This window comes from Eumetopias jubatus, unplaced genomic scaffold, assembly GCF_037043125.1.
Source record: "Eumetopias jubatus isolate StellerSeaLion01/CBP00866 unplaced genomic scaffold, mEumJub1_p1.0 scaffold_7, whole genome shotgun sequence".
Lineage (NCBI taxonomy): Eukaryota > Metazoa > Chordata > Mammalia > Carnivora > Otariidae > Eumetopias > Eumetopias jubatus.
In genome coordinates, this window is record NW_028274813.1 from 83825091 (window position 1) to 83838359 (window position 13269).

Consider the following 13269-nt stretch of genomic DNA (forward strand, 5'->3'; position numbering starts at 1 on the left):
CTACTGCTAAATAGACTATTTTAGAAGAATTAAAATGGGTACGGAGTTGATGAAAATAGATGTGCTTATTTGAAAGCTAATCCTATATTCTAATTGTGTGATGTGAAAAAAGGCTGGCATTCTTTCTTGTCTAGGCTCATGATTTTCAGTGACCTAAAAAATTAATTATTATCTGAATGTTGGCTAGCAATTCAAGACGCCATTAAATTATGAGCTCTCTTTGATTTTCTTGATGTATTTAAATGTATGATGTTGTGGCACCATAATTAACCAAGGGTTTTTTTACCCTTATCCTTAGGCTAAGCATGGAAGAGAGTTTGGTTGTTGAAACCATTTTCCACTTGTTACTCTGTCTTTTTAATTTAAGTGATAAAAACAGTGATGGAGATGGGGTTGAGGTGGAGAGTGGTATTCAAGCCTTTTCAAAAACGACTGGGTGATTAGTTTGGGTTTGGTCTGGTTTTGGGTGGTACATATTTACATGATTGTAATCATCTTGCATCTATCACTTATATTTTTTCATTCATTCTAAAATATTTTTCAGATGTAAGACTTTTCATAATAGCTTATATACACAAGCCACTGTTTTGTACCCTAATTATTACATGCAAATCATTTGTAGTGTCTTACTATAATTAAACTTGATATTAATTTTCTATCTTGTATCTTTTATTTTCTTATACTATATTAATGCACAATGAGTTTGACTTTAGAAAGAATGATTTTATATAAGAGTTTTGGGGTGCTATCTGGTTTATGATAAAGGCCAACAGTGTCAAAAAAAGAGCAGACATTAGAGGGGGAAAAACAAAAACCAAGAAACTGTAGAAGACAGGGAATATAATTATGACTCACTTTGTATGAGTAGTATTCACATTGTCTTGATTTAAGGTAGCCACTGTTAATGATGTTTTTCAAGTTTTCATAATCTGTGAATAAAGTATGGAAGACTTGCAGTCTTGAAAAATGTGTAAGTACAAATGACAAATTGGGAGGTGAAAGAGGGAAGAAGAAATGAAGGATACGAGTGCTGATATCCTCATTTTACAAAGATACTGTGTTGATGAAATGAGAAATTGATACAGAATTATATCCAAGTTGCAAAGGGATCAATATAAGAATTAAAATTAATGACATGTCTATATTAGGAAGAATGTGAGATGTTAGAGTGGTGTGAGCTAAGTCTTCTTCATAGCAGGAAGCAGATAGCATTGAAAATGGAAAAGAATAAGGTTATATTACTGTTTTTTACTTAGAATATAGATTCAAGAACCAGAAGAAGCCTCTAAAAGAATCAGGAAGTGGTTGTTTTTAAGGATCCAGGTACAAATGTAGGGCACAGTTGGTTTTCATTATAAGCTCTTCAAATATTTATATTTAAAACCCTATGTGCATCTATTATTACTATATATATATATTTTTTTTTAGTAAGTAATTTTTAAAAGTGAAAGAGTAACAGAAAGAAGCTTAAGGCATACTGAGGGTCAAGAAAGGCTTTTCTGGAAAAATGCAAAGTTTGACTTTTTAAATGTTAAGTTTTGGAGGATAGGATGGGAGGGATAGGTTTAGGCAACAGTTCATAATGGCAGGGTGGTGTGAGATTGCATAGGGCGTTTTGGAAACTTCTAGCACTTTGGAATGGTTGGAGAGAATGGTGATTTAGGAAGAGAGAGGCAGTTGATCCTTGACCAACTGTAAAAGGTCTTAAAGCAGTTAAAAATTTTTTTAAACCTGTTTTCCATCAATTAAGATTTTGTTGAAATTTTTCATGTGATTTGTGTCATGAAAACAAGTTTTAATAATAAATTATATGGATAACCTTTTGTTAGATTTCCCTCTTCAAATTTTTCCTCATTTGAGAACCACTGAAATTTGAGGTGGGAAGTGATTTACGCTGTTGGTTACTAGATTTGGAGGAAGGATGGACTGAAAGTAAGATGACCAATATCAAGAGGTTGTTAAAATAGTCCAGACAGAAAACGGTAGCTATCTGGTATGGAACAGTGCCATTTGGGATGGAGGTAGAAGGCAGGTACAAATGAAAGATAATTAGGTGGCAATCTTTTGTTTGGATAGGCTCCACCAATTCCTCTGAAACTGAAGCCTGATTACTGGAGTGAAAAACTACAAAAAGAAGCAGAAGCTTTTGCTTATTATCGTCGTACACACACTGCCAATGAGCGTCGTCGGCGTGGTGAAATGAGGGATCTCTTTGAGAAATTGAAGATCACATTGGGATTGCTGCATTCTTCCAAGGTTTCCAAAAGTCTTATTCTCACTAGGGTAAGTGTTCTCTGTAAGTGACCCACAAATAAGAATTTGACTAAGAGAATCTTCTAGAGATACTATGAGAAAGAGAATCATTACCCTAAGAGGGAGATTGAAGTAGAGCTTATATTTAACATCTGAATGTGGACTAAGTGAACACCCAACAAATCTCTTAAAGGGAAAAGCCCTCATGTTGAGTCAGAGTAGTTTGTCATTTAAAGTCAAATTCTTAACCAGCCAAGCTATCTTCACTTCAGATTAAGTCAGAAACTGTGGTTAGCTCTATTTACCACAATCTTTTTATGTTGGTGTTCTCCATAGCACTTAGGATAATTTACCACAGTGAAAAGCACAACATAAGTGATGTTTTAACATACTTTTAACAGTTGCCAGTCGTTTTATTTATTTATTTTTTATTTTTTAGATGTATTTATTTATTTTAGAGAGAGTGGGGAGGGGCAGAGGGAGAGGCAGAGTCTTTTTTTTTTTTTTAAAGATTTTATTTATTCATGAGAGACAGAGTTGGGGGGGGGGAGAGAGAGAGAGAGAGAGAGAAGCAGAGGGAGTAGCAGGCTCCCATGGAGCAGGGAGCCCGATGTGGGACTCGATCCCAGCACCCTGGGATCCTGACCTGAGCCGAAGGCAGACGCTTAACCATCTGAGCCACCCAGGCACCCTGAGGCAGAGAGAGTCTTAAGCAGACTGCGCTGAACTCAGAGTCCCGACGCGGGGCTTGATCTCATGACCCTGAGATCACAACCTGACCTGAAACCAAGAATTGGATGGTTAACTGTGCCACTCAGGCGCCCCTAGAATAGTTTACCACAGTGAAAGGTACAACATAAGTGATAATACTTACATATACTTACATATTTTAATGTTTCTGATTTTTTTTTTTAAGATTTTGTGTGTATGAGAGAGAGGGCATAAGCAGGCGGAACAGCAGGCAGAGGGAGAAGCAGGCTCCCTGCCGAGCAAGGAGTCTGAGGTGGGACTTGATCCCAGGACCCTGGGATCATGACCTGAGCAGAAGGCAGGCGTTTAGCCAACTGAGCCACCCAGGTGGCCCACATAAGTGATATTTTAACATAGTTTTTTAACAGTTACCAGTCATTTTAAAAGGAAATCTGAAATATCTAAGGTAGTTTCATTTAAATTGCTTTTAAGTAGAAGTTGGAGGAGTACAAGACAAGCATTCATATCTGTCTAGAACATAGTTATTTCAACCAGATTTTACTTAGACTAGGAGGTGATTTTAAAGTTGATTATTAAAATCTAAGCAGAGTAAAATGTTTTGTATCTCCTTGTAGTAGTAGAAACACCTGTGAAACACTCAGTGATGCTCTTTGGAAATAATCATGTTCCTTAGAAGTAAAGCCAGAACACCTCCTACAGTTTAACAAATAATAGTTTCTGAAGCATTAAGAATTGTTTTAAATGACATATAAAGTTTTCTAAAGTATTAGATTAAAATTTTTTCATTGAAGAAATTGTATAGGCCTTACCTGTTTTTAGAAAAGAGCAAATCAATTCACATGATACTAATTTTTTGTTCTTAGGCATTCAGCGAAATTCAGGGACTAACAGATCAGGCAGACAAGTTGATAGGACAGAAAAATCTTCTGACTCGAAAACGGAATGTTTTGATACGGAAAGTCTCATCTCTTTCAGGTGAGATATGTGAATGATCTCTGGTAAAAAGAGTATAATACAACATCTTTCGTGAGGAGAAATCCTCATTTAGACTTTTCAGATACTTCTTAGTTTACGGCTTGGTTCCCAGAGTTAACAGTTACCTTTTGATTGGGTGGGACGTTTCCTCTGGATTATAATCACTCTTGCCTTCCATAGTTTTGGGGAATATAGTTAAACCAACTGAATTTCAGTTGACTCTATTTCTCATTATTATGTGGGGTCATATAAAGAGTGACAATTTATTCCCTATCAACCTATAGGTAAGACAGAAGAAGTGGTCCTGAAGAAGCTAGAGTATATTTATGCAAAACAACAAGCACTAGAGGCACAAAAAAGAAAAAAGAAGATGGGATCAGATGAGTTTGATGTGTCTCCCAGAACTAGCAAACAGCAGGAAGGATCTTCTGCATCATCTGTAGATCTTGGACAGATGTTTATAAATAACAGGAAGGGGAAACCTTTGATTCTTTCCAGAAAAAGAGACCAGGCCACAGGTAGGAGGGACATTTCTTGCTTTCCTTAATGTAGTTGAACATCAGTTTAGTTCAGTGGAGTGAGTCTTCTCTTGGCCGTAATTTTAGATTTAAATGAATTAAAGATGGGTTGTATGAAAAGAATATTAAGTACATTAGATTTTAGTTTCTAGCTTTACACACTCAAGCAAATCTTAAGAGGTTACCAGTTATGGTAACATGTAAGACCTACTTTTGTTTTGATAGCAGTCATGTTATTGTAATGTTTCAGTGAATATTTTTTTTAAAGCTGCCATCCTTTCATACTTTATACCCAAGCTCTTGATTTCCCTGCAGTTTTGCTCATGAGTTGAGTTGTCTTGCTGAGACAAATAAATTGGAATTTTAAAAAAATTTAATTTTGTTGAGTCAGACTCCATATTTTCATCAGATTGCCTATCAATGAATTGCTGTTAAGGAACAAAGTAAATTGGTTTTAAGTATTGTTCTCTCCTATCTTGATTTTGGAAGTGAGGCCTTGTTGCTTTTATATTACTTGTTTTTATCCTTAGAGAATAGTGTATCCTCTTTTACTTTTTGGGTTGCCTAGTGTATGAACCAGGAAATCTAAGAAAGTACGGAGGGATACTAAAATATGAGTTAGTTTTAACTTTGATAAGAAGGGATTTTAATGATCGTGTAGTCTAGCTCATTTCATAGATGGAGAAACAAAGTTTAAGGGCTAGAAACTTGTACTTTAAGGGCTAGAAACTTGTACTTTGTAGAAGTACAAGAAGAAAAGCCAGTCTGGGGATAGAATTGTGCATGCCTTCATCTAGATTCTTTATCAAGACTGTTGGAACTATTCCGTTGAAAAAGTGGTTGCATGTTGAGTTTTCGTCAACATAAGTTCTGTACCTTAGGAGAATCAGTGGACAGGTAACCCGTTAGGCAGTGACAAGTGGTTCAAAAAGTAAATTCCAAGTTGAGGTTCCCTAACTAAATTTGAAATTTACTTCTTGCCTTTTAAGTCAAGAGTGTGGTTTTTTAGGGATATCTCCCAGACTCCTAGGTTATACTAGCATAATTGAAAACCTTTTATCCCTAACTTATTTCTGATTTTCCTTACAGAAAATACCTCCCCCTCTAACACTCCACACACCGCTGCCAACATCGTGATGACTCCTCAGGGGCAGTTGCTCACCTTAAAAGGTCCTTTATTCTCAGGACCAGTGGTAACTGTTTCTCCTGCTCTCTTGGAAGCAGATCTGAAGCCTCAAGTTGCCACCAGTGCTGTGGCTCAGTCAGGTATGTTGTTGTAGGTGTTGTCCTCTCTGGGTAGTGAAAAAGAGTTATCCCTGGTATCTCACTGTGACAGAGAAAGCCTTTGAATGTGTTCTGTAATGATAAAGATCTCTTCTATTTGCATTTTCCTTGGAAAGAGATGACCCTCTTTTTATAACACGTTTGGCTCTATTGATTTTTTTTTTTTTTTAACCTGCGATTGGGAACTATTTTGTGATTTTTAGTTATTTCTAGTATGAAAAACATTGTAAACATACAAAAGTAAAAGGAAGATGAGTCATTGTTTTAGGTTTTGGTGTTAATAAATATTTATTAATTTTGTGTTGTAATCTGAGATGGTGCACTCCTACTTTACCAGCCTGATTTAGTTTGAGCACCACTCCCTTTTGGGGAAAAGGAGTAGAATTGAAAAGGAAGTCTCAGTTTGATGATTTAGGTTCTAGGCACCTAAATTTCTATTAAGGTAAAAGGATATCTTTACCAGCACTAATACTGCTAAACCCTTTCTGGAGGGGTCATCCTTTCTTCTACAGTGCTGCCTCTAGGGCTTCATTTTACCCTCAGAGTAGCAGTTAATTGGGTGAACAGAATCAAGATACATGTTTGCCCCAGGATAAAAAATAAACTGGGGAGCATTTCTATAAAATAATTAAATAGAACTTAAAATAACAAAGAATATTAGAGTACTTTGGTTAGGTTTTACCTATTTTCTTGTTGGTCTAGGTTCATAATTTGAACCTAATACTCCTTTCATCTTCTTGACAAACGTAAACTGGTGAGGGCTGCCTGGGTGGCTCAGTCATTTAAGCATCTGCCTTCGACTCAGGTCGTGACCCCAGGGTCCTGGTATCAAGCTCCGCATCGCATCGGGCTCCCTGCTCAGCAGGGAGCCTGCTTCTCCCTCTCCCTCTGCCTGCCGTTCCCCCTGCTTGTACTCACTCTCTTTGTAAAATAAATAAATAAAATCTTAAAGATTATTTATTTATTTATTTATTTGACAGAGACACAGCGAGAGAGGGAACACAAGCAGGGGTAGTAGGAGAGGGAGAAGCAGGCCTCCCGTGGAGCAGGGAGCCCGATGCGGGCTCGATCCCAGGACTCTGGGAGCACGACCTGAGCTGAAGGCAGACGATTAACCGACTGAGCCACCCAGGCGCCCCAGTAAATAAAATCTTTAAAAAAAAAAAAAAGTAAACTGGGGAATTTTGACTACTAACTCTCTGAGATCTCTGGTCATTGGGTATGAATGAGAGTGATGCTTACCACTGTAGATCTAAACGAATTTTTTTTCCTCCTCCAGAAAATGATGACTTATTTATGATGCCAAGAATTGTTAATGTGACATCATTGGCCACAGAGGGAGGTTTGGTAGATATGGGTGGCAGCAAATATCCTCGTGAAGTTCCTGATGGCAAGCCATCTGACAACCTGAAAAGTACTATCAGGAATGAAGATAACTCCTTTGAAGATTCGGGTAGAATCTCTTCCAGAAGCAACCATAGAGATGGCAGAATGGCATTGGGTCCAACACCGGTTTTTCTGGCAAATAAAGATTCTGGTTTTCCACAGATAGTTGATGTTTCCAGTATGCAAGAAGCGCAAGAGTTCTTACCCAAAAAGATTTCTAGTGAAATGAGAGGTATTCAATATAAATGGAAAGAGTGTGAATCTAGACGGGAGAAACTGAAGCCAAAGGAGTCTACATTTCATAAATTGAAGATGAAAGATCTCAAAGACTCAAGTATAGAGATGGAACTGAGAAAAGTAGCATCTGCTATAGAGGAAGCAGCGTTGGATCCCAGCGAACTGCTAACGAACATGGAGGATGAGGATGATACTGATGAGACACTGACTTCATTGCTCAATGAGATTGCTTTTCTTAATCAGCAACTAAATGATGACTCTGTTAGCCTGGCTGAACTGCCCACCTCTATGGATACGGAGTTCACAGGGGATGCTCGACGGGCTTTTATCAGTAAGCTTCCTCCTGGGAACCGAACAACCTTCCAAGTTGGCCACTTGGGAACTGGTTTGAAAGAGTTACCTGATGTACAAGGGGAGAGTGACTCTGTCAGTCCTCTCCTCTTGCACTTGGAAGATGATGACTTTTCCGAGAATGAAAAACAACTTGCTGAACCAGCCTCTGAGCCAGATGTCCTTAAGATTGTTATTGACTCTGAGATAAAGGATTCCCTCCTTTCCCATAGGAAAGCCAGTGATGGAGGGAAGAGTACTTCTGGCGTCCCTGCAGAGCCTGAAAGTGTGTCCTCGCCTCCTGTTCTACACATGAAGGCTGGCCTAGAGAACAGCAGCACAGATACTTTGTGGAGGCCTATGCCAAAGTTGGCACCTCTAGGTTTAAAAGTAGCTAATCCTTCTAGTGATGCAGATGGTCAGAGTCTCAAGGTGATGCCTTCTTTGGCACCTGTAGCTGCCAAAGTTGGATCGGTTGGACACAAAATGAACTTAACAGGGAATGACCAGGAATGCCGGGAGAGCAAGGTGATGCCCACGCTGGCACCTGTTGTGGCCAAATTGGGCAACTCTGGGGCCTCACCAAGTTCTGCAGGGAAATGAACTTATTTGTCCTCAGGCAGAAGCCAGGCTATGAGGGAAACCTCCTTTCTCTGTAGGCATCTGTTTGTGTCATGGAGCTGTGATCCTTGACTTTGATGCGGTGGATAATGGTAGAGAAAGGGGGGTAGGGTGCTGACCTCGATATTAGAAATTACTACTATGAAATTCTGATCATGTTAAAATGTGTTACCTCACTTGTGGTGCTGGGTCTCCTCATCCTCTCTAAGAAGATGTGATCCATTACTGAACACGAGGTGCCCCTCTTACCCAAGGAATTCATAACAAGACTCTAGGTCCATAGTGGTTCCTAGTTCTTCCCTCCCAGAGAAAAAGCTGCTTGAGACTTTGGAGTTGCTATGGGCTGAACTGTAGTGGATAGCTGTTGTTTTAAGTGGTTTAAGTCTGAAATCCAAGGAATGTGATGCACTTGTGCGAAGGGATCCAGAAGAGATAGTTTTTAGTTGGTGTTTCAAGAGTAGTGGGAGAGAGGATGGGTACCATGGAATACCAAAGTGAAACACTTTGTGTCATTCAGCAAAATTTTGTCCTCTTTCATATCCCAAGTAGCTTCCATTCCCTTATGTTTTCAATCAGAATTATAAATCCAAGCCTTCTGGTAACGTAGGAATGCTTTTAACTTTTAATACTAAGGTGATTATTTTGAGATGTTAAGGAAAATACTAGTTCTCCCTTACTGTCTGGGTGTTGAAAGACATTTCACAGTACCAGGGATTTCTACCTGGAATATATATTTTGGAGGTAGGCACAGAGGGAGCTCTCCCCTTTTCACAAATCACATCACTCAAGAGACAGCTAAAATGAAAAGCATTCCCTGCCCAGACCAGAGACAGTGGCCAAAACAAAAAATTGTGGGGCTGGATGTTTCCCAAATCAAACCAGCCTCCTGGTGCTTGAAGGTTTCATTCACTGTTACCTGCACAGGATGTAAAGAAAAGAAAAGTCACAGTAGGCACTCTTTACCAGGGAAATGAGGCAGTATTTGAATCACGAGATATATTTTTTATTATCTGCTACCATGGATTCAATGATCTGTAGAGCTTTTTCACTCATTAGCTGTCAGGGTGTGAAGGACTGACAGCCTGTAAAGATAAAGATATTTATATTTTTGTATAGTTGTTTTCATAGATTTCTCAAAGGCTGAAGTTTTCAGCCTAGAAGATGAGATTTGTATTGAGTATAGAAATGACGTTTCCTATCTAGTTTGTAAATAATCATGGTGCACTTGAGGGGTCTCTTGGAAACTCCTGGGGGCAAGAATCACTATTCTGAAAATGTATAGATTGGGATTTAGCTGCTGCATTTTGCCTTTCTTAAATAATTATATTTTGGAATGTAACCCCTGTTCTGTCTTCATTGACAGGATTTGCTTGTGTTGTGAAACACTAACACAAGAGCTTCCAGTGCCTGGGCTGTGCCTAGGTGATGCTATTTCTTCTGCATCCTCCCCACCCCCCTTTGCCTTCTTTATGCCAAATCCCACTCAGCATATCTTCAGACATAGGTTGTGAGACCAGCTTTGGAATGGTTCTAGCCGGTGAATTAGTACTTCCATGGTTGGTTCCCTTTCTAGTAACTCTGGTAATCAGCAGATTGAAAAAGAGTGGAAAAATTTCCTCTGCAAATTGCAGTGAGAGCAAATTCTTTGTTGGTTTTGTGCTACTTGCCTTTCTAGACATGCTTATCAGCATTCAACCTTCCCTCCTTTAAAGGTTTTTGAAGAAGCTTGAAGTAGGTAATGAGTGCCCCTCAGCTTCTCATTATCCCTCCCACTCCTCTTTACCCAGCAGATTTCATTCAATGCCTTAGCCAAGGAGTCCAGCACCTGTCTCCCCTGCTAATAATTGTCCTTGGAGATCCTAGTACTTTAATCCAGGTATAGCAGTTTCCCATTATTAACTTGCTTGTCTCGTCCTCACATTTCCTCCTGACTTCCCAAGGCTCTTGTTATGGCTTTTGAGGGTCAGCCAAAGGAGAAGGCAAGTGAGTTGAATAATCCTCAGGAAAAGAAGGACCATTCTGCTTCTGAACACTGTTCCCTTTTTTAGGAGAAAATAAACAGGTAATAATCAGTTCTTGATGGGAAGATAATTGACATGAGAGATGTACAAAGATGGAAATGAGAGATGATTCCAGGTGTTTAAGGAAGGCTGCAGATGTCTTTACAAACTCCCAAGATAATGGTGTTTTCAAGACCTCTTAGAACTAGTAAGTTGTGAGGGCTAATTTGGAGGGCTCAGTCTTCACAACACTCCTGCAGTCGTGACAGAAATCTCAAATCTCCAAAAACTCCTTTTAACCTTACCCCAGGAGAAACTGATCTATGAAAATGACATGTGTGATTATGAAAGATGTAGTTGAGTGAGAGGAGTTGAGGAATTGGGAGGATAGTGAGCTCTCACCTTAACACTATAAGAAGCATGATCTCAGTAGACCAATAATTCGCCTTTTTATACATCTGTAAATAAATGGAATGTTTTTAAGAATATAATTATGTCAGATTTAGCCTTTTCTTTTATATATTAAATATATATCTTTCCTTTTCTGCTTTTGAAAAATGACTATTTTTTTAGAAATGTAAGAACAGAAGATTGGTGAGTGGAAGGCAGAATGTATAAACTTGAAATAAATCAGTTATAATAATTAAAGCAGGATTTGGTGTTGGGAGGTTTGTGCTGAGTTGGGCTCAGCAGCCCTGAGTCATTTGAGAGAGAGGTGCCACTGAAGTAGTTTTATCATAGGAATTCCTTACTGTTTTCAAAGTGTCTGACATGCCGTCTAGGGGAGATTTTTGCTAATCGTAGCATGTTTTACATGGAGACTTCAAAATTTTACACAAATTGACAGCAGGTGATTGTCTCAAGAAGTTCTACAGTGAAGAAAGGCTAGCCTCATAATACTAATGTGTGCAAGGTAATATGCCGGTTACCTTAGAGAATAATGGGACACAGTCTCAGGGGCTAAGGACAGTAAATGTTCTTAAAGCAAGGTACATGTTAACTAACTAGTATCAAAATTTACAAAATGTTTTATTAAAGGAGTCCTTTAGACATTCAAACTAAGATCACTAACAGATGAAGTCTGTGTATTATGAACTTCATGCAAATTACTTTGGGTAAATGTATAATAAATTCAGGGTTCCCCCTCCCCGGAACTATGGATGAAATACCTGACAGGCCCTTCTGTAACAGGTTTGAAATGTTTTGAACACAGATGAAAGGCAGATAATCCATACATAATTTGGGGCAGTGTCGAGTAGTGTGTGTGTTTTTTTGTTTTTTTCTTTTAATTATACTGGTTAAGATAATTGAATGGGATCTGGTGAATTGAGAGGTAAATGCACTTTGAAGACGGGTCTGAAAAATGGTGATAACCCTTGTTCCTCACGTCCAGATTAAAAAACAAATGCACAGAGTAGGCACATTTTCAGGTACTTTTGTAGAGAATGATGGATAACCAAGAATCTGAATACATTTCTGGCACATAATTGATTTTGAAGAAAATCCTTATAAAGACATCAAATCTTCATGTTATTGTATTATCTCTAATCAAATTTTACATGAACACGAATGGCTGGATACAGAAAATTAAAGCTGAGGTATACAGACTCACTGCCATTTGGAGAAAAAAGATCAGTCAAAAATAAATGCATTTTTAAAACTAAGGGGAATAATTTGATATAAACAAATTCTGAACTGAGGCATGGTTGCAGTATATTAAGTATGGCTGAACTGCTCTACAGGGATAACATAAGCGTTGAGTAATAGTGTGATGGAGGCGTATGTGGAAGGTGAGAAGGCTAAACCATGGAATGAGTTGGGTATTTTGAGACAGATCTAAGCTCTGCTAAATTCTTCTATCATTGCAAACTGCTGTTAGAAGAGATTTTGTTAAGTAGGAAAGCAGTCTTGGAAGCACTTGAGATCCATCCTGTTTCCAACTGCAAGCATTGATCTCAGCTGTCCCACAGTGCCTTGCATGTAAAGGTGCTCAATAAATATTTGAACTGATGAGCAAATGTTTACTCCAGCCTGTTAGTTTTCCAGGATCTTACAATTTCACCTTTTTGCATGTTAAGCCTAGGGTGAATTTTAAAGTCTGATCTAATGAGCATAGTGCAAAATTGTATGCATCTATTCCTAGACATATACAATTTTAGAATCTGACAGCCATGTATGTTTAGGACATATACAAGCAGAATAAAATGTGAAATAGTGTATGGATGGTGAAATACTTATATAAGGGTCGACTGCGTTTGGAGGGTAGGTTGGCAGTTAGTTTGGAGAAAGGGATAGCGCTTTTCACGCTAGACCTAGGATTACTATTTTATGAGGAATTAGTTCATGAAGCATGGGAACAGCCTACAGCCTATTCCCATATTGACAATTCAAAAGCTGCATGATATCTAGACAAATGGATTAAATGGTGAAGAATTAAAAATACATGGTTGGCCTTAGATTGGAAGTATGCAGGTTCTAGACTTAGAATATCTAATTACACTGTTCTCAGTCTTTCAGCTAGATCATTTTAGACAATGAAAGGAGCTTGGATTTGTCTCTACAGCTTCAGCTTCAAATTAGAGTAATTTGGGGAACGTCTCTAAGGGGATAAACCAGGCTAACTTTGGACGGGAAATGACCAATGACACTTTGTAAACTTACCTGGCCACAAGTGATGTGAGCAAACCACTAGTGGACACAAAATGATGCGGAGAGAATTAGGGACAACTCGAGGGTGGAGGTGGCAGTTGCTGGGGCATGTAGCACACAAGTAAAGACGGCAGGTGGCACCATTTATTAGTGTTACATTCACTCCTCCCTCTCTCCCTCATAGAGGTAGAAGAGAGTAGCAAGGATTTGAAGGAACCAACTTTCCATTACATACTTTGTGGCTGACCCTTGCCTCCTTCCTTCAGATTTGAGAAATAAATGGAAAATCCCATTTTATGTTGCAT

The 13269-nt window shown here is 38.6% G+C and overlaps 1 protein-coding gene across 10 annotated transcripts in view; it reads left to right on the top strand.

Annotated features, from left to right (window-relative positions):
- MGA (MAX dimerization protein MGA) overlaps positions 1–13256 on the top strand; it is a 100577-nt gene extending 87321 nt beyond the window's left edge. For all 10 annotated transcript variants that reach the window (XM_028094448.2, XM_028094454.2, XM_028094455.2 and 7 more), the window contains 5 exons: positions 2077–2283; positions 3828–3939; positions 4224–4457; positions 5547–5723; positions 7021–13256. In XM_028094448.2, coding sequence (XP_027950249.1) covers positions 2077–2283; positions 3828–3939; positions 4224–4457; positions 5547–5723; positions 7021–8297 — 2007 coding nt within the window. In that variant the 3' untranslated portion in view covers positions 8298–13256. The remainder of the gene's footprint in view (positions 1–2076; positions 2284–3827; positions 3940–4223; positions 4458–5546; positions 5724–7020) is intronic.
- The last annotated feature ends 13 nt before the right edge of the window (positions 13257–13269 follow it).